The sequence below is a fragment of the Tympanuchus pallidicinctus genome, unplaced genomic scaffold (genome assembly GCF_026119805.1).
Source record: "Tympanuchus pallidicinctus isolate F22 unplaced genomic scaffold, pur_lepc_1.0 scaffold7, whole genome shotgun sequence".
Taxonomy (NCBI): Eukaryota; Metazoa; Chordata; class Aves; order Galliformes; family Phasianidae; genus Tympanuchus; species Tympanuchus pallidicinctus.
In genome coordinates, this window is record NW_026294791.1 from 17663317 (window position 1) to 17687754 (window position 24438).

The window sequence follows — 24438 nt, forward strand, 5'->3', positions numbered from 1 at the left end:
ATTTTTTGAAGCATTGCAGAGGTCATCTTGGTGCTGCTTTTAGTGAAGCTGCAGTGCTTTCTGGGAGAAAGAGATTGCACTTCTTCTGGTGCTTTGTTCAATGTTTCTTTTGCCCTTAGTTCTGGAAATTATCAGTGCCCTTTCCTGGAAAAGGAAGGAAGATCAATTTAATGACAGCTCTATTCTAGTTGTGAATATTCTCAACAAATAATTTCATGAAAAGTAATGATGTTGGATTTGGTATTGCTGTGATACCATGTGGAAAACACTGTGTATTTTATGAAAAAAGTCAGGATTGCAGGCTGCGTTATATTAGCCAAAATGCTAAATGAGTTAATGACTTAGGATTCTATTATGTGAGAAGAATATATGTATGTGTATATATATATGTATATATATATATATACAGATGCAGAGATCTTTAAAAATGCTTTTTAAAAATATTCTCTCCTATTTTGCGGTCTGAGATCAATATGTAGGCATCAAATAAATTAAACCAATTTCACTTTGCTGCGCCTTTCCCTAAAAGTATTCAACGTGTAAACACTCCCATTTGCATTAATAAGTTAAATATTTAAGGCTAATTTTGGACAGCTATTTTGGAAAAAAAGTAAATTAAAAATTAAATCTTATGTGCAAAGTTAATGCATAATACACTGATTGTTTCTATCACTTTATAGTATTGTGTATTATTAAAACAAAATAACCTTTGTTTTACTTTTCTGCAAATGAAAAAAGGGCACTGATATTTTGGTATGCACATATTTCTTAATTTGTTTATATTGTATTACAGCTTTGTGCAGAATGGATCAACATTTGTTAAACACCTTTCCCTGGGCTCAATCCAGATGTGTGGGATAGGAAAATATGCATGTCTGCCAGATCTGTCTCCTTCCTTACATGATGTTCCCTATAGGCTGAATGAGATTACAAATAAGAAAGAACAGTGCTGTGTTACTTTAGCAGCTGGTAAGTGAGAACAATATTTACATCAAGAAAAATAAGTTCTTATAGAAGAGTTATATTTCTTTCAAAACTATCGGAGTTGCTTTCACTACCTTTGGGATCTAAATGCCAGAAGCTGTATTTCAAATGTTGTTTTTGTCCTTACTCTTCCTTGTGTTTTAACTTGCCTTTAAATTAAATGTTTCTCTGTTTAAAAAGAATGGAGTTTTGTCTAGCAGTACTTCTGGGGGATAGCCATTTTACTTTTGCTCTCAGGGGGAAAAAAAGCTTCTCAGTATTTTGTTAAAACACTTATCCAGTTTTTCCATTTAAAGAGATCCACAAGCATGTTTTCTTTCTTTCCAAAAGACTTGATTGGGATAGTAGTGCTTCCCATAATAGGTTCTAGTTTGTTTTAAAATGTTAATTTAAGAACTGAGTTGTAATGAATAGCAAGCGTGGATTTACTGCTTACAAGTTTTTAGGAGTGACATGAGAGCTATTAATGGACCAAAAGAATCTCTGGTCTTGAGCTCTCTCCAAAAGGGGCAACAATAGTTGCTTAGGAAAGACCATAAAAGCAGTCAGTAGATGCATTTTATTTCTCCAAATGTTCTGCCAGCATGTCTTGGAAGTGGGCACTTTGCTGTGCCAGAAGTATTATTTACTGTGTTTAGTGGCTTTTAATTTTTTTCTCCAAATTGGCCCACTCCTTTTTTTTTTTTTCTTTTTTTTTTTCTTTCCTTTTTTTTTTTTTTTTTTTTTTTTAAACCATAGAAACTTCTAGCATCTGCAGGTTCCATGGCCCCAGGCTGGCTGGGTTTCCTTTCCTGCTCTTTCTGCTGTATGTCTTTTCCATAGAATTGTACTGCTTTTAGTTTCTGGTTTCGAGTAACATTCCATTTGGCTGTTTTAGTGTTGCCTGGAAGCACAGACAAGCACAGCTCACTTAATTTAATCACAGACATTAATTATACAGACGGACGTGGTCTTAAATATTCTCATCACATATTTGAGCCTGTGATACTTTTAACTCGTAAATGGATCATTGTTCTCAAGCTGCTGTTGCCATATTCTGTAAAATTACAGATGTGCAGAGGCTGTATTGGAGCATTAGCAAATACAGTAGGTGATCTAGTGACAGAAGCCACAGTTTTGTTTAAGCAAGCGTGTACAGCAGGCTATTGTTTTGAATCTTTACCACCATAATGCATTTCTTGTTTGTTAGATTGGGAAAGCTAACAAATAGAAGAAAAGACAAAAAATGTACTTTAACTGTTGCAATTAAGAAAAGAAATTTTACAGTTAAAGCATAAAGTGATGTCATAATGTCTGCTGTAAAATGTAGTTCTAGGAATCGCTCCAAAAGAGAAGCAGGATTCCTTTTATAGTGACTGAGAGTATTTCTAGGCTGAAGAAATTCATAGCTCTCTAGTCATTCCCTTTATACTACTGAAGTGACATGGCTTTTGAACATAAACTCTTGCCAACAAAGCATTATATATCATGTCATTGTTCTGGCTTTTTGTTTGTTCCTTTTCTGGTTATGGCTTTTTTTTTTTGTGGTGGCATTATTTTAATTAAAAGATGGCATTTGGTTATGCTATGTAGTGTGTAAACAAAATAAACAGCAACTGAATGTGACTGTTATCAATTAGGATAGTCTGTTGCATGATTTTAAAGCTGTAGAATACAACAAACTCTTCATAGAGCAATTCTAGGAAAAATCTACAGTTGCACACGGATATATTTTTACTTCTGTTTTCTGTGTACATGTTAGACATGTCTGCTGGAGATTTTTGTCCCATCTGTAAATGAGATTAACAGCATTTCTTATTAGGTTTACCTCACTTCTCTTCTGGAATCTTCCGTTCTTGGGGAAGGGACACCTTTATTGCACTTAGAGGCCTAATGTTACTTACGGGACGTTATATAGAAGCAAGGTAAGAGCATCTGGTGCTTAGTTCTTTCTGCTGATAGAAATAGTTTTGCAGATGTTTAGGAAAAAGACACGCTCTCAAAACCCTAGAGAACATGGAAGCTGTTAGAAACAGTTGATGTACTGTATAAAATTTCTGTGGCCCCAGATGGATTTATGAGTTCTTTGTAAATGAAATGAAAAATACTTTATATTGCTTTGTTCTGCATCCTGAGCACTGGTATTTCAGCTGATGCTCAATATAGATAAGGCAATTCTAACCCATAACACTCCCGCTTGTCCTTAAACCACGAGATTATTTCAAGTATTGTTGCTGAGCAGTAACTTATTTAAAAATTTGAAGTAGCAAGGGATTTCCATTTTGATCAGAAAGATACTATTTCCTCTCTGCCATAACTTTTTGTTTGGTGACTGCTAATCTAGTCTAATACTGGAAATCAGCTAACTGTGGATTGTTATTATCTGATATCTGTGTGTGAGATGCAAATGTTTAACCTGATAAATGAGTCAGATATAAGCCAGACTTACTGAGCTAACAATTTTCATTAATCTTGTATTAATCTTTTTAATTTGGGTGCAGCACTCCACAGGGTATGGATATAGAATTTAGTTGGTTTAAATTAGCATGTATTTATGCTGCTGTACACTTGATCAACTAATACTGCCCATCTGCAGTTATATCTGTAGTCTTCAAGTATGTTTATCTTGTAATTTAAAGCCAGAGGGAGTTCATCTTTTATGCAAAGCATAAAAACTTCTCAAAACCTCAGTTTCTGGCTCCTCTTTGTATTTTAATAGGAATTTGATTCTGCTCTCCCTTACTTCCCACTTCCACCTGAATCGATATTAAGAAAATAAATGACAATAAAAAACAATAAATGTCATTTGAAACCTTTCCCTCTGACATCAAAGGAGTCAAACCCATGAAAAAGGAAATTACCTTTACCATATTAGGAGTTACATATTTCATCTTTAAAAAAAAAAAAAGAAAAAAGTATTAGGAAGTTTCTAAAGTAAGATTTTTTTTTTTTTATTGTTAATGAAGTATATACTAAATGAAATCATGCTGAAACATTTTGTTGGAAGCTACAAATCTGTCTTTAAGATACTGTTTTTCTCTTTAACTTTGCTATTGAGATAAACTTGTATGCTTTGTAATTAATCTTTGGTCCACTAATTGCCTGGAAGTAACTTAAGATTGTTCTCTTCTTTTAAGAAACATAATTCTAGCATTTGGTGGGACTTTAAGACATGGCCTCATTCCTAACCTGCTTGGCCAAGGAACACATGCCAGATACAACTGCCGTGATGCTGTGTGGTGGTGGCTTCAGTGTATCCAGGACTACTGTAAGATTGTTCCAAATGGATTAGACATTCTCAGGTGTCCCGTTTCTAGGATGTACCCAAGAGATGATTCTTCTCCTCAGCCTGCAGGCACTGTGGTAAAGATGACTTCTGATTTTTGAAGTCTGTAACACAGCTGTAATTTTTATGAAAGGTTATAGCTTATCTATCTACAAGAATTATGTCTTGGATACTTTCCACTACGTTTCCATTACTCGATTAGACAGATGTGAGGTGGGAGTATGGAAAAAATATATTCTACATTTTTATTTGCTTTCAGTTTTGAAAAGAATTTAATGTTAATAATTGCACAATTCTAAAAATTATTTTTAGCGTATCATATTGATAAAATGCTGCTGAAAATCTAGATGCTGTTCTTTTTAAGCATCACAGAGGCTAAGAATTGCTACTGTCTGCACATTATATAGAACCTTTTTACTAGGTCTGTTGATCTTACCTTTCTCTATGCCAACCAATTTAGGATCAGCCACTCTATGAAGTAATACAGGAGGCAATGCAACGACACATGGAAGGCATAAGTTTCAGAGAAAGAAACGCTGGTCCACAAATAGATCAAAACATGAGAGATGAAGGTAAAAAAAAAAAAAAGAAAAAAAAAGTATATGTATAGCACGCTTGCTATGCAATTCAAACTATGAATATTGCATCTGATTATTTTACATTAAGCTATTGAGTTTACTTTTGAAAAAGTGATGGTTTTCTTAATGGTACTATATTACTATAAGTGCACTTAATGCTTAGAAAGTGCTTGTTTGCTTTCAGCAATTATGGTAAGTTATTTTAGAGGTTCACACAAAAAGTGCAGCTGCCTGTGAAAACCCACCTCCGATCTCTCTTTTGTGCAGGGTTTTTGTTTTTGTAGGATCTTTGTGCTGGGGCAGACACTTGGGGCTTTGTGTTTTCTTAGCATATAGGTTTCACACGTGATATTTTTGCTTGGCAGGTTTTAATATAATAGCAGGTGTTGACCGGGAAACTGGCTTTGTCTTCGGAGGGAACCGCTTCAATTGCGGCACTTGGATGGATAAAATGGGAGAGAGCGACAGAGCTCGCAACAAAGGAATCCCTGCTACTCCAAGGTACAAAACCCAGCCTTCTTGCTTTTTTTTTTTTTTCTTTTTGAGTGGGGGCAGTGCTCATCTTCTAGCATGGACTTCACTCCTTGTAAAGAGTAAACTTTGAACGTCAAGTAGTAAAACAATTTAGGAAAACTTGTATACTTGCAATAGTAGATTGTTGAAATATTTGTTATCTGGACTGATGATGTATGACCTCTTGTTACAGGAGATACTTTTGACAATTGGTTTAAATATTTATTTTTTAAAATATAAGAATATCTGCAATATTTAAAGTTTAAAATGAAGGGTAAAATATTTAGAAATCAAGCTCTTCTGTAACCAACTCTATGGATATGACGTGATTAGTGAAACAAACCCTGTGATTTTCTTGCTTTATACTGATGGCAAAAGTCTATATAAGATTATAAGATAGGGAGAAATAGTGTGGCAGTGTGGTATGCAAGTATGTGGTATGCAAATTATATATCCAAACAGACTGATTTAAAGCAGTCTAGTGCTGCTGTTTCCCTGTTTCTGGCTTTCTTTTTTTTTTTTTTTTTTTTTTTTGCTTGTGTGATTTGTAAACTTTTGTCTTGGTTATAAGCAGTAAAGTGTCATTGTTTTTTTTTATAAAGAACCTGTGTTAGGTTTCCTCTGGGAGACAGGTCTTCATGGTAACAGTGTTGAAATAAAAGCACTCGTGGTAGTCTTAGCGACTATTAGTATATTTCTAATGCATGCCTTTGTGTTTATTAATGACATTTTTTGCAAGCTTAGTGCAGTATTTTTGCAGACTTGCAATATCACCTAATATTTGTATTAAGTTTCATTTTATTAATACATAATATCTTCAATGCAAGCATTTACTTTGCTTATTTGCATAGACCAGTTTTCAGCATTCAGGTTTATGCTTTTCTACAGGCTGTGGCTGTAGTAAGAGGGACTAGATTGGAAGTACCATTTTCCTTTTGGATTATCATATTGTACACTTTGTCTTCCTCTAAATTGTAGTTTTTATGGTGTTTTTTTTTTTCTCCCTTCTAGCCCTCTTCATTAAATATGTATTCTAAGCTAGTAGGAGAAAACTGAAAGTGAATGATGCTGTGAATGGCTTGTGACTACTTACTAATCAAAGTTAGTTTAGATTATCAGATTCTTGGAAGTCTTTAAGTAATAGCAGGGAAAATGTGATGAAAAAATTGTGTTAAAATATCATAATGTACTAGAAAATGTCTGGAGATAATGATGGGGATGCACGTGCCAGTTCTTCATACATGTGGTATGCAGTTTTGAGGCAAAATAAAAAATATATTTTCATTTTAAATAAAAAACAATGTGCATAACCAGTGGGAAAAAAATACACCACTTAAATAAGGTGCTTAAAGTTCTGCCAGTAACTGGAAGAAATCTGTATATTAAGTAGCCTTCTTAAAGTAATTCTTGGACTTTTAAAACATTGTTTTAGAGATGGCTCTGCTGTGGAGATTGTTGGCTTGTGCAAGTCGGCTGTTCGCTGGTTGCTGGATTTGTCTAGGAAAAATGAATATCCGTTCCATGGCGTCACCATTAAAAAATACGGTAAAATTGAACAGATGTCATTGATCTATTATGGGAGTATGAAAATAAGTCACATGAGCTGGTGGCCATATTACATCAGGAATGATTATCAAAACTATTCATGAAAGAGAAAGAACAAACTTGAGTAAAGTATTTTGTATAAGTCACCTCTTTTGTTACTAAAATTACTAGGAGTCGATTGTCGGATCAATGTATGAAATGTTTTATTGCATATAATATGGTGTGGATTTCAAAAGAATTTTGAAAGAATGAGCCTAAACAATGTTTCTCAAGTGGATATTGGTGATGTGATCATTATGTATCGTAATGGTGCACATCATTCATTACAAGGAAGAGAACTAAAATGACACAAGACCTAAGTATCTTTAGATGTCCCCTCTGTTTCATAGGGATGCTGCTCTGATCTGAGTTACTTCAGTGAGTTTATGGGGCTCAGGTGAATATAAATGACTTCTAAAGCTGTTCTACCATTCAGTCAAAGTTAATCTTGAAAACATTTCATTGAATGGTTCTCTTATTCTATATTAGAAAATGTGAGTACAGGGCTTTCTCCTATACATCCAGATTCTTAGGTCATGAACTTACCTGTCACTTCAAAATATCTTAAAATCTGAAAGGCAATTCAGGGTTCAGCATGAAGCATTATTATGAAGTGTAGATACAGACTTCTTCCTATTATCCCAGAATTGTAAGTGATTTTTCTAGATTGAATTTGATGCTTGTGTGTTCCCTACTGTCTTTCATTTTGTTTAAGTTTAAATTTAATTCATTAACTGATTAATCCATTTTAAAACTGACTTACAATCTATTGGCTCATAATAGCAGGCTTAGCACTGGAGTTTCTAGTTGTGGTTTGTTTTGCTTGCTTTTGTCTTCTGGCATACCATATCACAGTTTTGGTAGTATTGTCCTTTTTGATATACTTGTTTATCTAAGATGTACGTGTATCTCAATTGGAAGGATATTCCTAGCACAGTTCTGCAGGCTAACATCTGAAAAAGAGGAATTTAAATTTTTCAAAAATAAATGTACATCTCAGTTTCCTAATACTAGTGTTAGTTTTTATTAAAATGTAGTAGAAGTATGATAATCATACTTTCTTTACTTTCCCATACTAAACCATTTTATTGTTTGTTTGAACTCTGTGTTTGTTTCGTTTATCTGTGTTGCAAACACAATATTTCTGGATGGCTATGTTAACTTAAAATTAAGAATTAGATACGGAACTTCTGCACTGGTGTCTTACAGTGCAATCCACCTGTGCTATGTGGTGCCAGTCTACTGAAAATGAAACTTTATTGTGCTTAAATAAGGAGATACTGTTTCAGTGTTCCTGCAAGCAGTTGCTGTCTGGTGTTTTCTAGACACCTTTCTTGTCTTGTTTGAAACTACAGTGAGCTGCTTTTATGAACTTATGCACCTGACATGGAGAACCACCAGGTGGAGAGAGGTGACAAGGTGTGCTCCTCTTACATTAAGTGCCAGGAATTCAGAAGGCGAGAGCTTTTAAAAGGGACACTTGTACCGATGATTTGACATTCCTTTTGTAGTCTCCCAGAGTATGTATACAAGCTACTACAGAAAAGATGGCATGTTATCATGCTGAAAATGTTGAACGTAAACTTTAGACTTAGTCAATTAAATATTTACTATAGTTCATAATAATTCATACTGTTCATTTTTGGCTAGTTAAAAGAAGAGAGGAAGAGCTGTGTTCTAAGAAATTGTGTAGGTGACAGAGTTGATCTGCAGCATAATTCAATTTCAATTTTTTTTGCAGTGCTTCTATGGCCTTACTTGTGTTAGGAATATATTAAGTACAACAGTAGTAAGCAGAGCTAGCCCATAAGCATCTGTTGGGGGTTTGAAGAAAATTTTTGTGTAATATTTTGCAGGAAGGGAGGAGACCATCACATATGATGAATGGAACAGAAAAATTCAAGGACACTTTGAAAGACTCTTCTTTGTCTCTGAGAACCCTGCAGATCAAAATGAAAAACATCCAAATCTAGTTCACAAACGTGGGATTTATAAAGACAGCTATGGAGCTTCAAGTCCATGGTGTGATTACCAACTCAGGCCAAATTTTACCATAGCAATGGTCGTGGTAAGTAAGAGTAGTGAGTAAGAAGCATTTACCCTTAAAATTACTTGAACTAAACATGTATTATAAGAGCTGCATGGTACTATATCAGGAATAAATATTGCTTAGAAGAAATTTTGAAAGTGTTTTTTCTTGTCTTTGCTTTTAATATTGGCCCATATTAGAATATCTGATAAAAGTGTAACTTCGCCAGAACTTACCTATATGGAACTGCTGTTGAAATTTATCACTGGGATAAATTTGCAGAGTTTGGTATTTTCAGAGAGTTCAGGTTATCTGTTTTAGGTTAGATCGGGGGGAGGGGAGTCACAGACTCAAGGAATCAAGAATTGCACGGGTTGGAAGGGACCTCTGGAGATAATCAAATCCAACCCCCTGCTAATGAATTCCCTCAGATTAGCTAAAATGCATGGATTGTTTATTTTTATAAAAATGTTTTTCAAGTCTACTTAAATAATAAAACCCAAAGTAACTTACAGCTTTTCTCTTGGTTACTCTGTCTCTAGTTTCTGGAAGTGTAATTGTATTTTCACTCAGTAATATGAGAGGTTTTTGTCATATGCATAGTCTTGTGTGCGTACATATGCAGAATTCAGTAAATCTCTGTTTTATTAGGCCCCTGAGTTGTTCACACCTGAGAGAGCTTGGAAAGCTCTGAGGATAGCAGAGGAAAAACTACTTGGTCCATTGGGCATGAAAACTTTAGATCCAGAGTAAGTATAACAAACATAAGAATAAGTGGCAGTAGAAATTATCATCTGGGGAGTTATGTTTTGTTAAAATTCCTGTATATAGTTGTGAAATAAGGCTGCAATAAATACTCAAGAAATGAGTATTTTACTGTTCTAAAACTCCATGCAGTTGATTTTATTTATGTAGACAATTGCCAGGTGTTTTTGGATGCCATGTAGCAAGCAATTCAAATTTGTTATCACAAAAGATATGAGTAGGCATCAAAATGCAAATTCAGTATCATACAGTGCATAGCACTACAATTTGAATAAAAACATAGGAGTGAAATTATAGAAGTCATCTGAAAATTTTAACAATTTTCCCCCTAGTTAGTACAGTATTTGGAATAGTATTTGGAATTCTATTGTAATGCAAAATGTAGAATTTTGGGACCCGCCTGACTGAACCCCTATTAGATGTAAATCCCATGAAAAATTTTTGGCTCATTTCTGCTATGCATAGTGTACACTATTTCTGTTAATGTTTTGCTTATGTTTGTTTGTTTGTTTTTCTTGCAGTGATATGGTGTACTGCGGAGTATATGATAATGCTCTTGACAATGACAACTATAATGTAGCCAGAGGTTTTAATTACCACCAAGGGCCTGTAAGAGCTGTTTCTTGAATTTAAAAATAAGTGCTGACATTCCTTGAAACTGACAGCCATAATAATCATCTCCTATCTTTGCTTAGGAATGGGTGTGGCCTATTGGATATTTTCTTCGTGCCAAATTGTACTTCTCAAAGTTGATTGGTCCAGAGATATATGCAAAAACTGTGGTTATGATAAAGAACGTCCTTTCTCGCCACTATGTTCACCTTGAAAGGTAAAATACCATCTAAGACAGATTCAAAATATTCAGTGACTGGTGGTATCTACTACCTGATTGCATGTACAGTAATATACTGTAATATAAGTATATATATACTTATTATTATATATTACAGTAATATTACAGTATTACAATATTACAGTAATATACTGTAATATAAGTAATATACTACTTATTTTTACTACGTCAAAGACTATAACATAAATAGCATCTGTTTTCTACATACAAAGTTGGCCACTATGAATCCTATTGCAGATCTTAAGTCAGGTTTAAAGTACAATTGAGATCTAGTGCTGCTGTTCATAGATACTTGGAATCAATAATATTTACCCACGTGAAGACTAGAGAAAACTAATTTTGTGGAAGATCTAATATGTTAGTCTGTCCACTTCAAAAACTTAATAATATCGGTGTTCCAAGAAGACAGAGGAATTCACAACAGAAATGTTCCTTTGCATTTTGAGGTTTCCTTCTTAAAATAAACAAATTGCTTTTTCTATTATATTGTTAATTCTTAAGAATTTGAGACAAAAACAAAAGTCTTCCCCTTGATAACCCTTCGATACAATCTGTTCTTGTAGTACATCAAACATGCATTCATTTGTACCCCTAAGAGGGGTACAATCAATTGGATTCAGTAGTCTATGATGGAAGGGTTTGTCTAGCTAATCATGTAAGGAAGAAAAGGGATTTGTACACAAACAAATCTGTGGAGAGGAGGAAGGTTTATGGTTTCACACTATCTTCCAACCTGCATCACTTTTTAGCACCATAATCAAGTTTCAAGTATAGTTTGAAACTGGATAGGTAATCCAGTTAATTTGTTATCTCAAAGATAACGTAGGTTCTTCAAACTGGTACTTCAAGCTACTGAATGGGAAACAGGAGTATCATTCTAGTAGCATAACTTCAGGTATTATTGTCAGAGAATCTACATTCTCACAGAAATCTGCAATTTTCTGCAGCAGAAGTAATTGAGTTGGATCTTAGTTGTTAAATAACATACTGTGACTGTAGGAATACAGATATTGTTTAAGTTTCCTACTGAAATACTATTCTTAAAACTTTTACAATGTAATGTTCATTTCAGTGTGTAATCTAACAACAATACTCTTGGTTTTGTTTGTTTGTTTGTTTGTTTGTTTTCCTTTCTTTTATCAGATCATCCTGGAAAGGGCTCCCAGAACTGACCAATGAAAATGGGCAGTATTGTCCTTTTAGCTGTGAAACTCAGGCCTGGTCGATTAGTGTTATCCTTGAAATTCTTTATGACTTGTAGAAGTTTATTTTGATTGATTTTTTTTTTATTTTTTTTTTCATGAAACTTCTGTGGTCTTCTCATCACGGGGCATAAATGAACATTTTGCTTACATAGCAACAGAAATGTCCTGCTTGCACTATCACTTAAACTGCATCTGGACTAAAAAAAATGCTGATAGTTACTGGCTCCTATGCTGACTAATTATGTGGGGCTTGTTTCTCTTTAGAAAATAAGGCCATGACAATAAAGTAAAACTGCCATGCACATTTGCTGCAGAAAGTTCTAGTAAGGAGCAATTTTAAGAATATGCACAAAGTTACTTTAGGTAGCTATGATTTTTAGACTTGTCAAATCAAAATCTTACACGTAGCAAACTGGAGTGGTTCTTTACTGAGCTGAATGTATGAGGAAGAGTGCTCATGTTTTGGTTTTGTTTTTTTTCTTTGTCTGTTTAAGATTAAATGGATGATTGCAAATGCACGCTTAAAGACGAACCTTTCTGGTATGCATTGAGCTACAGCACCGTACATTGATAAAGACAGACTACTTTGTTTGTTCAACTGCATTAGGGATGGGCTTTTTGTACGTGTTCAGTTGAACGCTCCATCGTGCAACTACAGAAAGAAGTTTACATATGTGAACCTTTGCAGTTGAATATATATTTTAAAAATCTTAAACTACTCTTGAGTTAACTCTTGAGCAGTGATGAGGTATCCTGTGATAATCCACTGATAAATTGATTTATATGCTGTGGGCCAAGCAGCAAACATTTCAACATTTCTTAATTTAAATCTGTTTTTCACTATAAGAACGTAAGAAACACGCATGTGCATGAAATGCACTGCCTGCATGTCGAAGATGGCTATATATCTTCTGTTACTGAAGATACATGGTCACTTCAGCCCTTGATTCTTAGTAAAACCCTGGCGTTGAAGCAAGTGGAGTTAAGGTCAGTAGGAAAAGATAGTAACCTATCCCTGGAGAAAATTAGGTTTCTAGACCTCTTTAAATGTCACCAGTAAGAATAAGCAAGCTAACTGTATGTAGTTGTTCACTATAAGCTATTCTCAAACAAGTTGCAACACACATACGTTATTAATTATTTTGACACCCTTACTGACTTCTGTTTGTTGTTCCCAGTCTGACGGGGTGTCTGGCAGAAGTGCAGCAGAAATTACCGTCTCTCTGGTGATTAATGACAAAAACAGGCAGAAGGTTACACCGCTTCTTTTATGATAAAGGGAAAGAGCAAAATTGATGATGTATTTCTTGCTGTTGAACAACATTCTGAAAATAAAATATACACAGGATGTAATTGAAACAAACTATTATAGGAAAATATTTTATCCGTGTTTTAAGTTTGTTTATGCTGTCTGAAGTAGAGTACAGGTGTGCTGCCTTCATCAGGGAGATGTTCCAGATGGATTTAAGGGCAAGTTAGACTGAAGACAAATGAACTGTAAGAGCTGGCTATATTTGCACTTTGAAAGGTTAATAAACTTATGAACTCCCTTGCCAAAGTGTTCAGTACTTGAAATTATGATTGAAGATGGAGCATATTACATCTCAGGTGTTGAGCTGCTGCGATGCATGGTACAGGAGACTTTTATTGGCATAATGCATGATAGCTGTCTGTTGATGAAAAAATTTACTAAAATGTCAGGAACGGATTATGAAAAATGTTTTCTATGCCTCTTTGCCTCTTACACACAAAAAAAGTGATCTTTACAAAATTCTTGTTAATCATATTGAGGTTTATTTCTTACTATGTCACTAGAATTTGCAGTTTTCCCAGGTAATATTTCCTTTGTTACATCAAGGTATGTTTTTTAGCTTCTCTGGCACAATAAATTGTTCTTATCTGATGGATATGCTTAAAAATGAGAAGTGCATCTGAAGAGCTGTGACTGAAAAGCAATCTGCAAGATGTCAGCTTACATACATTGTCAGTAAAGCTCTGTGTTGGGAACTTGCTCATCAAAACATCCCTATGCTGCTACAGGAAACTTCACTGCAGCGCAAACTCCTCTCCTGAAAGAGTGTCTATTTGTCTCTGCTAGTTTATTTTCTAATGTAATAGTAATATTTTAAAAGATAAAATTACCTGTGTATGCAGACACATGCGGGATATATTCTTGTTTATTATAGTTTTTGCACTGGTAAATATAGCTCAAGTCATAGAAAAGTGCTTTAATATGAGGGAAAATTAATGTATAGCAGCAACAGAAGAAGAGTTAAGATTATGTCTGAGCGTTTGTCTTTTTCTTTTTTCCACCCATCGACTGACTAACAGCTGTTGTAGTGCAGCACAGTCAGGCGTTAGCTCTCTGTGCACCATTTCCATCGCTAGCGATGCTTTCCAAGGGGCTGCTGAGGGCGGGAAGCGCGGGAGCGCGAGCTGGGGCACGGCTGCCCGCCTCCTGCCTCGGCGGCGGCAGCGCAGCCATGGCAGCGCCTCGGAGCCGGCGGCGGGCGGGCGGTAAGCGCTAAAACTCCAGGTGGCACGCACCCGTATCCACCTCTTAGAGCGGCCGTGCGGTAAGTCGCTGCGGAAACGTCGTTCCTGGCCGGCGTTCCGTGGCTCGCACCGCCCCGTCCGGCCGCGGGGAGGCTCTGCTGCCTCAGCAGGGAGGACTGGCGGGGCCGCGGTGTGCGGGAGCGTGGTGTGTTGGAAGTGCTCTGGTTTTTGCTTTTGCCTGTGAATATTTGGCTTGATGTGCAAACGTTGGAGCTTACGCACCTGTTGGTTAACGCGGCAGCGAGTAGGACTGCTGCTTCTGGTCTGTAAGATTTACCGTGCGGTCTGTGTTTCGCAGAGGTTCTTAGTAAGCAAGGCTGCAGTTTGTCAGCTCTTGTGCAACGGCACAGCTGTGGGCAGGGTCCGTTTCACACGGCCGAGCTTCCACGAAAATACACCCCGTGCTTTTCAACCTGCATTTCTGAAGCAGTTGTTTACAATTTCTCCACAGACTGTAGGCACAGCTGTGACTCAAAGCAGGGCTTCAGGAGTGTGTCTGGATCTGACGTTTTACATTCTAGTTTTGTTGGAACCTTCTGGACTGCTGCAATCCATAGGCTTCTTCGAAAAATAAATGCACTTTTATACAATCGTATGCCTTTCTGAGTAGCGTGATTCGTTTGCATGGAATGTAGCACTATAGGTAAAAGAGTGCCTACTATCACTTCCTATCTAGACAGTACAAATCCATTCCTTTTTTTTTTTTGACGCAAAATGTAGATTTGATGTTTTGATAAAATTATTTATCTTCTATAGGAGGAGAGGTTGGGTCTTGTTATACACTGCTCTTTGGAAGGGTACACTGGGAAAGTTTTTCTTGTACTATGAAATTATGTCATATAGATCTTGTCTGTAAGAGCCCTACGTGCAGCCTCTGTATGGAGGGGGCATCTGCTTTAATAACATATAGTGAAAGATAGGTGTGAAATAGGGGGCTTAGGAGGAGGACTAATGGCTCCTACCATAATGCTCTGAAGTGTATGAAAATAATGAGATTGTATTGCTTTAGCAGGAGTAGTGGGTCAAAGGGCATTAGTGGCTTAACAGTTGTCAAAATGCTTTACAGTATCGTTCTAAAAACATCTTGGAATAAATGTGATTTTTAAAGAAGTTGATAAATAAATTTTGGAGATATTGATGAATGGCTTCAGTGTTGTGGGTGACATTTTACAAACCATCTCTCTTGAAAATATGGTAACCTAGAGACTAAAACCTCGGGCTGGCTGGAAGTAAATCTCTCAGTAGAAAATTGGGAATGGTGTATATATTAAGAATTACATGAATTTTTATCATAGCTGAAAAAATAACATTTCCTGCTTGATATCAGAAGATGGTGCCAGTTTGCAGCACTCCATTGCGAAGTCTTGTGCAATTCAGTTCTCCAGCTCTTCGACTGAGAAAGACTCCATGTTTCTGTACAGTCATGTATGCCTGTCTGTAATGTAATGTCTGATGTCTCTGTTCCTACTCCCCCAGTTCAAGATTATCGTAATTTTTAGATGCTTAGAAAATGTTTCAGTAATAAATTTCTATATAGGGGATGAGAAAAGGTTTACATCTTTGGTTTGATGTTTTAAAGTATTGATTGAAGATAATGAAGAGGTTTTGGTTTAAAAAGATCAGGAAATTGCTTATTTGTTTTGTCATGAAGTCCATGAATCTGTTTACAGAGTGGGAAATGCTTGGTTTTAAAGCCAGACATACATTACACGTTTAATTTGTTTGCTATGTAGTTGATCAAATTATTCTATAATTGCTTACATTCATGTGTCTTTTTAGATGTTTTGTTTATATATAAACATACTTAATATGAAACCTGAAAATAATTATACATTGAAGATCTTTCATAATAACAGTGGTAATTCTAACCTAGGTATTTTGCTATGCAGATTTTTTTTTATGGCATTCAGCTCATGAGTTATTGCAGATTGACTTTTGTATGATTTTGGCTTCAGGCACCTTTACAAACAGTGCTTACAGTAGAAAACAGAAGTATTAAGACTACAAGCTACTGTTCGCTCCAGGCTTGGAGCCTGCATTGTGATCAGGTGCATCGTCATGGTAGGTTCTTTAAAGTAGGCCTGCACAGCTGGTTTTTCCTTCCATGAAGTGGAAGGTCAGTTCCTCTGGGGAGTCTAACGAACAGATGGTGTATTCTGATGTGTTCCCAAAAGATTTCATACTGTGCATTTATCAAATTGGAAAAAACATTCTCTGTAAGAATATTGAAAGTTAGTTGGTAATGAGGTGCAAGTGTTAAAAGTTTTGCTCTGCTGTTGTTGGGAAGTTTTGTTGTTTCTGCTGGAAGGTTGACTAGAGAAGGTTAAAAGTTAAAAACGTTCAAAAAAAGAAGGGTTTTAGTCTGGCAGCTGAAGCTTTGAGGCAAGCAATTAAACCTCAAATTTTGATGCATATTTTGTATCTGTGGTGAATTAACTGCTGTAAACTGAAAGTTGCTGTGATGTGGAAATTCAGAGCTCCGTTTCTTCTTCCTCCTCTCTTTCTTCATTTAGCATAAAAGGCCCCATTTAATTGGGGTGTCTGTTGTGTTCCACTTTTGGTGCCTGAGTTCAAATTATGAAGCACTTAATTTTTCGTTGTTGCTGTTGGGAAGGAGAGGTGCAGAATTGCTAATTGAAAGGGATTTGTTAAAGTCTGTTGGGAGGTGGAACCTCTGTTTTAATCTGGGCTGCTTCTCTGCAGAGCGGCCTTTTGCTTGATGGTCAGCAAATCCTTCTGGATAGAGAGAGATGAGATGATGGTTGGGGCAGGATACAAGAGAAAGGCTATGAGGATAGCAAGGAGGGATCAGGAGGATGTTGGCTTAGCTCCAGAGTGTTTCAAATGGAGGAAGCAGGGAGGCAAACCTGGTGTCCTGTGTGGCAGCATTTTGCAGCCTGTTGTTTAGCAGGATTACCGCAGTGGCTTATCGTATCATAGGTGCCTTGAGAATAAAAGGGCATTTTATCTTCCACAGTACTTGTGTTTTTAACTGTGTGGTAGCATTTTGGATTGTCGCATTCATGTTGTATGAATGAAAATGCTTAGCGGTTTCTAATAGATAAGAACTCTGCTTTTAGTTAGTTTCATGCTCGAAAGGCTTTCATTAGAATGATTTTGGCAAGTAAATTAGCATTTCATATTTAGCTCCTCGTTCATTGTGTAGTCTCACTGAAACTGTTGAGCTGATGTTGCTTGACTTGTTTTAATGTTTCTTTGAAATAATCTCTTTAATATTGCTTTGTTATCGTTGAGGGTTTTTTTTTGGGGGGGGGATTTGTGGAGATGAATTCTGATATGAGGCATCTGAATACAAAAAGATGGGGCTTGGGTTACAGCTTATGAGAAAACCTTGCAAAGAAACTTTTTTCAACAATTTTTGAACTTTAATTATATTTTTTAGTATGGTTAGAAAATAAATTAGGGTTTCTTTTTCTGGTTTTACTTATGCTAAAGTCATTATAATCTAGGTGCATTTCCAAACTTGCTTCAATTGTAAAACGGTTTTCATCCTTGAAAAATAGGTACTTTCCTGTTGGAAGTTCAGGAGAAAAGGAGCTGTAGAGGCTGAAAAAAACATTTTCCACCTGAATGTGGTCAAAACTCTGTGTTATTTTTTAAGCTCTATTTCAAGCTCTTCAGTTAGTTCTCTGTGATATTTTATTGGACTCTCAATTTATCTACCCTTCACTTCACCCTTCGTTATAGTAAATTTACTCCTATGAATTTCTCCCAGAAATCATTGAACTATGTGAAGATATAAGTGCTACGTCAAACCCTAGGGTTTCATGTGCTTGAACTTCCCATTTTAGAGTCTCTTAATGTCATACACAAAAGTGACTCACAATACTAATTACAGTAATAGTAACTTTTGTCTTAGAGAATGTTCAGAATTAACTTCGTGTTTCATTTATGATTATATACTTGATGGTAATAAATATACTCTTTCAACGTGTGGTTTACATGCTTTCAAACACGAGGGGGAAAAAAATAGAAGTGATGGATACAACATTGTAAGCATTTTTTAGTATCAATGCTTTACTGTATGTTATATTACATTATAAATTTGGTATGAAACTCAGAGAAAGCTTTGAAATGCTAAGTAGCTGTGACAGTAATTAGTACATACCGCTAACACTAGTTTATTTTCATTAGTTAAGGTTAACTTATGTTTTGACATAAATTACCTGAAGAGATGCTTGCACAACACGTTAAGCGTCTCTGCAGCATAAGTTTTCTTTCTTGGAAAACTGTGGCTGTTGCACCCTGAAAACTTCTGGTGTCCTCAGGACATCTGGAAGTGTGTAGCAGCTGTGCTAGCTGGTTAAAGTACTTCTTTGGGAACAGTTTTGATTCGGTTCTACATCTCCATCATTTTCACTGTCCCTCTGAGTTAATCAGTAATCCTTTTCTGGTGACTAAAATAATACTCCTAGCCAAACTGCTGCTTGGCCAAAAAAGATGTAGTCTAAGCAAAGAACTATCACTCTTGCTGCTCCTGGTTGGGATCTCTAAATATTGCTGCTTCTGTTGCCAGTGCTATAATTAACAGCAAATGTTTTGCTTTTGTTGTCGTGTTGTACCTCATATTAATGAGTTTGTAGGTAATATGCAGTGTTAAGTTCAGCAGAACTTAAAAATTTAAAAACGGAATGTCAAGATTTAATTTCCAGTACAGTTTCAATTCTGCCTGCTCAGATCATGCCCAACAACATATCAGTAATACCAGTATATTTTTCTATGAGCTATACTCATCAGGAGTTACTTATATCTGTGCTATTAGCAGGATTATCATAAGAAGTGCTGAGACCTTGGGTACACCCTCTGCATGTGCCTCACGTGTAATCCCTGGCAGGTGGACAGCAGATTATGCAGCAGTTTACACCATGCCCAATCTCACGTTTTGCTTTGCAGTAGGTCTTGAGGTCCACTTGTGGATGTCTTTAGATCATTGCCTATAGTTAATGACTTAACCAACTCTATAGAACTAACTCTTGCTCTCTTACAATTTACAGCTGCTTTGCTCTTGTATCCTGTCATGTCCGTACAGCTGATCAGACTGTGGGACGCAATCTGGCTGAGTTGTGAAATGTCACATAGTTTTCTAAAGGTCCAGAACAGGTCTGTCTCTTGATTGTTGGACGGCAGTATCTGATGAAGTACTCAAACGCTCATCAGGTGACTTTGTGATGTTATTTGTCCTGCTGCATTCTGTAGATAATTTCTGGCATGTAAGGGGCTGGTGTATGAAATTTATATTTCACTTCAGTGTGGCTGGAATAATTTTTTTTTTTTTTTAAGATAAATAAAAATAAAAATAAAAATTAAGATAAATTTTTTAAGATAATTTATGTAGGTAGACAACAGGTTTATGTATTCTGAAACAAATAATAATAATAATTATTATATTGATATTACCGGAAGCAACGAGCTCATCTTGGCTCTTTTGATTTCACATTGATGGAGGAATGGTTGGAAATCTTTAAAACGAACAAACAAACAACAAAAACCTCATAAATTAAAGCTGAAGCCTGAAATTTGTGACCACAGATATGAAGTTGAGTGTCTGGCTCCACAGCTGAATCCGGTCGGTGGCTTACCTAACTACAAGACTACTCCATTGTTTCTTTCTGACTTGAGACACGTTTATTAAATGTTTTCCTCTTTACCTTTTCAGATCCCATTATTCATTTCTTTTATCCTTTTATTCGTACTTAGTTTGAATTGTTGTTGAAAGCTATAGGCAGTGACCTAGTTTCAAGTATGTAATTAATATCACACACTGCGGATCTGGACATGGTTTAAGCCTTTCAAGCAGGCATATTTATGCATAGGTTATACAAACAGAGGCAGGAGTATGGAGCTATAGTTAATAGTTGAGTTTTTGCAGAAATTCTCAATCTGTGAATCGCTGTAGGATGGTAAATCACTAATAGGAGGTCCTTAGATATCTGACCATTAATTGACTCTCTCAAATATTTTCACTTCTTAAACCTATTTAAAAGACATATGAAGAATGTTTATTTTACTCTTTCTTGTTACAGTTCCTAAAAGGATGCTATCCTTTTGTTCAACAAACTCATACTAAGCATGAAAGTCTTTGAAATACTAGCTTAGATGAATACTTTTTCTTAAGGATGATTGTGCAATTACACCTTGTACTCAACATAATGTGGCACTGTAACCATCATTTAGGATATCAGTTAGGCTGCGTATGCCACATCATAACACTTGCATTCAAACTTACTGCAAAAAAAAAAAAAAAATCATTCTCTACAGGTTCTGTTTAATAGATGGAACATCAGACTGGGAGAACTCAAAGTTGATTTCCAAGTCCTTTCGAGCTAAACCTTTACCTGATTGCAGTGATCTGATGGCCTGGAGAAGGCTGGACAGTAGATTATTACTGCAGAGCAAAAACACAAGACAGTTCTGGAAAAGGATCTAAAACCTGAAGTGGCCAACTTTCCCCACAGTAACTTATTACCCTGATTTTTTTTTTATAAGCTGACACCCCACAGATCTAGCATAGCTGTCTGAAACCCTGTACCATCAGCCTCCATGGTCAGCAGATTTTTCATAGAATCATTGAATGGTTTGGATTGGAAGGGACCTTTAAGATCATCCAGTCTTTCTTGACACCATGTGCTGCAGCATCTCCTATACCCATTCAGAACTGAGTCTGGTATTTCTGGGTCTTCACAATGCTGTGTTCAGCATTTATGTAACTCTACAAGTTGCAGCAAGTGCAGGAATTTGTGCAATAGAGAAAGCTTATTCTAAGCAAGCTTTTTTAAATTAACGTGAGTACTTCTTTGTTAGCATAGGAGCAGAATATGAGCCAACAGTAGTAAAGACAATGGAGAAAACATAGCTTTGACAGGGTTGGTTTTTTTTAATAGTGATTTAAATATAGTCATCAAATTAGAGAACTAAAAGCAGTTTGGTTGGTCTTGAAGATTGCATAAAGCTGCTGAACAGCAACTAAGAAGATGAGATTTCCATGTATTGTCTCATTTTAACTGGACTAGGAAGATCAAATACGAAGGTTGCCCAGCTCTGCCATCTTGTTCAGAACAACGCAGTTGTCTATTAACTTAAGAATCTTAAAATAACTTAAACTTCTACCTGTACATTACTTTATTTTCCTTTAAACTACTGATCTATTTTGAAATTCTTTTATCCTTAGCTACGTAGATAAAACATGTTTTTATTTATTGATTTTCTGAAATGCTAGTATTGTGATGATACATACTAGCAAATGTATGTATGTATTTATATGTATGGATAAATGCATACCCGTGTGTGTTTGCTGATACCATTATACAGACTTAGCATGACTTCTCCATGGTCTGTAAAGCAAAAAATAGCTGTAGCATGTAATTATCTTTCGGGTGTGTAGCATTTAAATGTGAGCCTGTCAGAAAACAAAATTAAAAAAAACTGATTTGTGTTAGCAAGACAGCATTGTGCAATGTTTCTGGGAATGCCAAATTTTGTGCTTTGTATAAACATAAAGCGTGTCATGGAGCTCCATTCAATTTTTCAGCAATTTGTCTTGCATCTCATGGGTGTAGAAGGCTTTTACACTCTATGTGGAGAGCTTTTAAGTCATACTCAGAGAGGTTAACACCTGGTGCTTCTTCACTCTTCCACTGGAACGCTGGGTGGCTCTGACTCTTCTTTCCATTGGAGTCACCTCATTCTCCTCCCTGTCCTCTGGCTAAATAGAGGAGAGGATTATTAGCAGAGGAATGCAACACTTCCAATCTGACACGTAAGTGGTAATTGTTGCATACCAAAGAGATTACAGCAGCAAACTCAGGGAGGTACTTGCTTGTACCTCAGGTGAAGAGAAAGCGTAGCTTCACTTCAGAGCTTGTAAACACTAAAGTTATAAATCACGTTTAGTGACACTTAATACACTTGAACTTTGCTTTTTCTACTCCACTGGAAAGCCAAATAAATAGGCACTTGCTTCCATGAGTGGCTGGCTTCTCACGCTTTTCCCTACCAGTCATAAAACAAAGTAATTGTTATGATGTCAGCTGTTTCCTTTTCCTCATCTTGTTTTCCATTACATAACTGTAATTACTATTGATTATACCTAATTAGGATTCATTGTGCTTCAAAGACAAAATGCCTTGTGTCTGCCTCCAGAAGGTGATAATCATATGTTTAGGCATAGCAAGTGATAGCAAGAGACAAGGGGACAATTGGATGGAAGAAGAGTGGCCGCTTACAAACAAACAAACAGAAAATAAGCCAACAACACTAAACCACAGTCTTTACCTTGGTTAACTTGTTAGATGTTTGTAATAAAGTAAACTCTGAATTCAAACAATTCTTATGAAGGATATATGAGAGCAAGTGCTGCTAGTGTGAAATGCTTTACTTGTCTATTTCTGAAAACTTTTAAGGACGGCTGTATTTATCCAATGTACAGAGCATGTACATTTCACCACTCTTACAAAAGGGCTGTTTTATACATACCTTCCTCACAAGCTTCCTCAGTTTCACAGGAAGTTTCCCTATGAGTCGTGCTTTCCTGTAAACAGGCTCTGTCCTCCAAAACAGGTTGTATGATATGTATTGATTGCCGCTCAGTGAGAATGACTAACAGAAGTTGGATGCTTTTGTTATGACGATGAAGTGATGGGCGGGCTTGGGATAATATTGGTAGGCATTAACAGACTATATCCCAATCAAACAATTGCAGATTGGTAAGTACGCGTGTGTCTGAAAGTGTAACTGTACTAAATAAAGCAAGGAATGCTCTTGCCTCCTCTCTCTATCAGCAGTTTTTCCCTAGACCTATAAAATCGTAACCATTAGTGCCTCAAGCATACAGAGATAAATTAGTGCCGTCAAGTTAAGCATGTTTGAGAAAAAGACAAGGCTAACTTGTATGATAAAAGTTAAATGCTGTAGGCATTAGGCATACAATTAGGCTTGAATGTTATTTTAAAGCCCAGGATAACATTGGATCCAAACTCAAAGCAAAAATATAGTACTTGAAAGTAAGGTATAGGAACTACCTTATTATTAACATCTTTATATGAAATACATGAACCCAGCTGTCTCTTTGTCTAAATAGTACTGCAAGAGTGATAAAACATTTCTATCAAAACAAAATGTCATATACCACTGAAATATAGAGAAAAGTGTAAATCAACTGTGTGCCTAATAGATGAAGCCTATATTTTGCTAGCATTTAATTCCAATTTGATTAAATTTAGATGTTTCAGCCTTTAGTTAGTACTCCAGTGCAATGTAATTATTCATTTTCAAACTTCAAAGAGGTCTTCAAAACATCACAATCAAGCTCATGTTTCATGTTATACTTTTCTTGTATTATGTTATATGTTTCTTGTATTCTTTCCTGTTTTCCAATCTCAGAAGAAGCAATCATTTTCTGAGTCAAAATTCTGAGGCCAATTTCAAGAAAAAAAAAGTTCTGTATGTATGTATATAACTTTCAGAGTTATAAAGCCGAGTTCTCCTAAAATAAAGATAGAGACATATGCAGGTACTGGAAGAGTTTTCTCAAAGAGGTTGCACAATCTCTATCCTTGAAGGTTTTTGACACCAACTAGATATAACCCTTAGCAAGGTTAGGTGAGATTTGACTTCACACCTGTAATCCAACAGATGCGCATGGCGTTGGGTTATTAATTGCCTGCAATCCTTTGCCATCTGAATTATTCTGTGATTCTGTAATACTTCCATCTGTTGCTCCACTACTACCTATTGCTGTAGGAATTTAAAAAAAATAAAAATAGGTGCTCTAAATATTTTTATATTTTATAATAATAAATACTATATATTTTTTACATTATTTAAGTAAATAAGTGAATTAAATAAGAGGTTTCATCATATTCCAGGATAGAATGTCCTACAGGGATTTCTAAGCAAAATGAATCTGTGCTTGACTCGTCATGCATGTTTCACTTTTTTATTTATTTCAGATATGATTCCAGCTTTGCTTAGTATTTTAAAACACAATGGAAGACTATTCCAATCTTGGGGAACTGACTGTAGTAAGTAGGTTACTTTTTTCCTTTTGGTAGAGAGATTTCAAATTCATTGTGAAAAAATATGTTAAG

At 35.9% G+C, this 24438-nt stretch overlaps 2 protein-coding genes across 4 annotated transcripts in view; both read left to right on the forward strand.

Annotated features, from left to right (window-relative positions):
* The window catches only part of AGL (amylo-alpha-1, 6-glucosidase, 4-alpha-glucanotransferase), a 35310-nt gene extending 21976 nt beyond the window's left edge, over nt 1-13334 (forward strand). For all 3 annotated transcript variants that reach the window (XM_052665543.1, XM_052665544.1, XM_052665545.1), the window contains 11 exons: nt 794-969; nt 2786-2888; nt 4101-4326; nt 4710-4821; nt 5193-5328; nt 6773-6885; nt 8781-8992; nt 9605-9702; nt 10240-10327; nt 10414-10547; nt 11715-13334. In XM_052665543.1, coding sequence (XP_052521503.1) covers nt 794-969; nt 2786-2888; nt 4101-4326; nt 4710-4821; nt 5193-5328; nt 6773-6885; nt 8781-8992; nt 9605-9702; nt 10240-10327; nt 10414-10547; nt 11715-11832 — 1516 coding nt within the window. In that variant the 3' untranslated portion in view covers nt 11833-13334. The remainder of the gene's footprint in view (nt 1-793; nt 970-2785; nt 2889-4100; nt 4327-4709; nt 4822-5192; nt 5329-6772; nt 6886-8780; nt 8993-9604; nt 9703-10239; nt 10328-10413; nt 10548-11714) is intronic.
* A 114-nt stretch (nt 13335-13448) lies between these two features.
* Nucleotides 13449-24438, forward strand: part of LOC128072099 (hornerin-like) — a 76724-nt gene continuing 65734 nt past the window's right edge. Inside the window, exon 1 of the mRNA XM_052665546.1 lies at nt 13449-14352. The gene's annotated coding sequence lies outside the window, so the exon portion shown is untranslated. The remainder of the gene's footprint in view (nt 14353-24438) is intronic.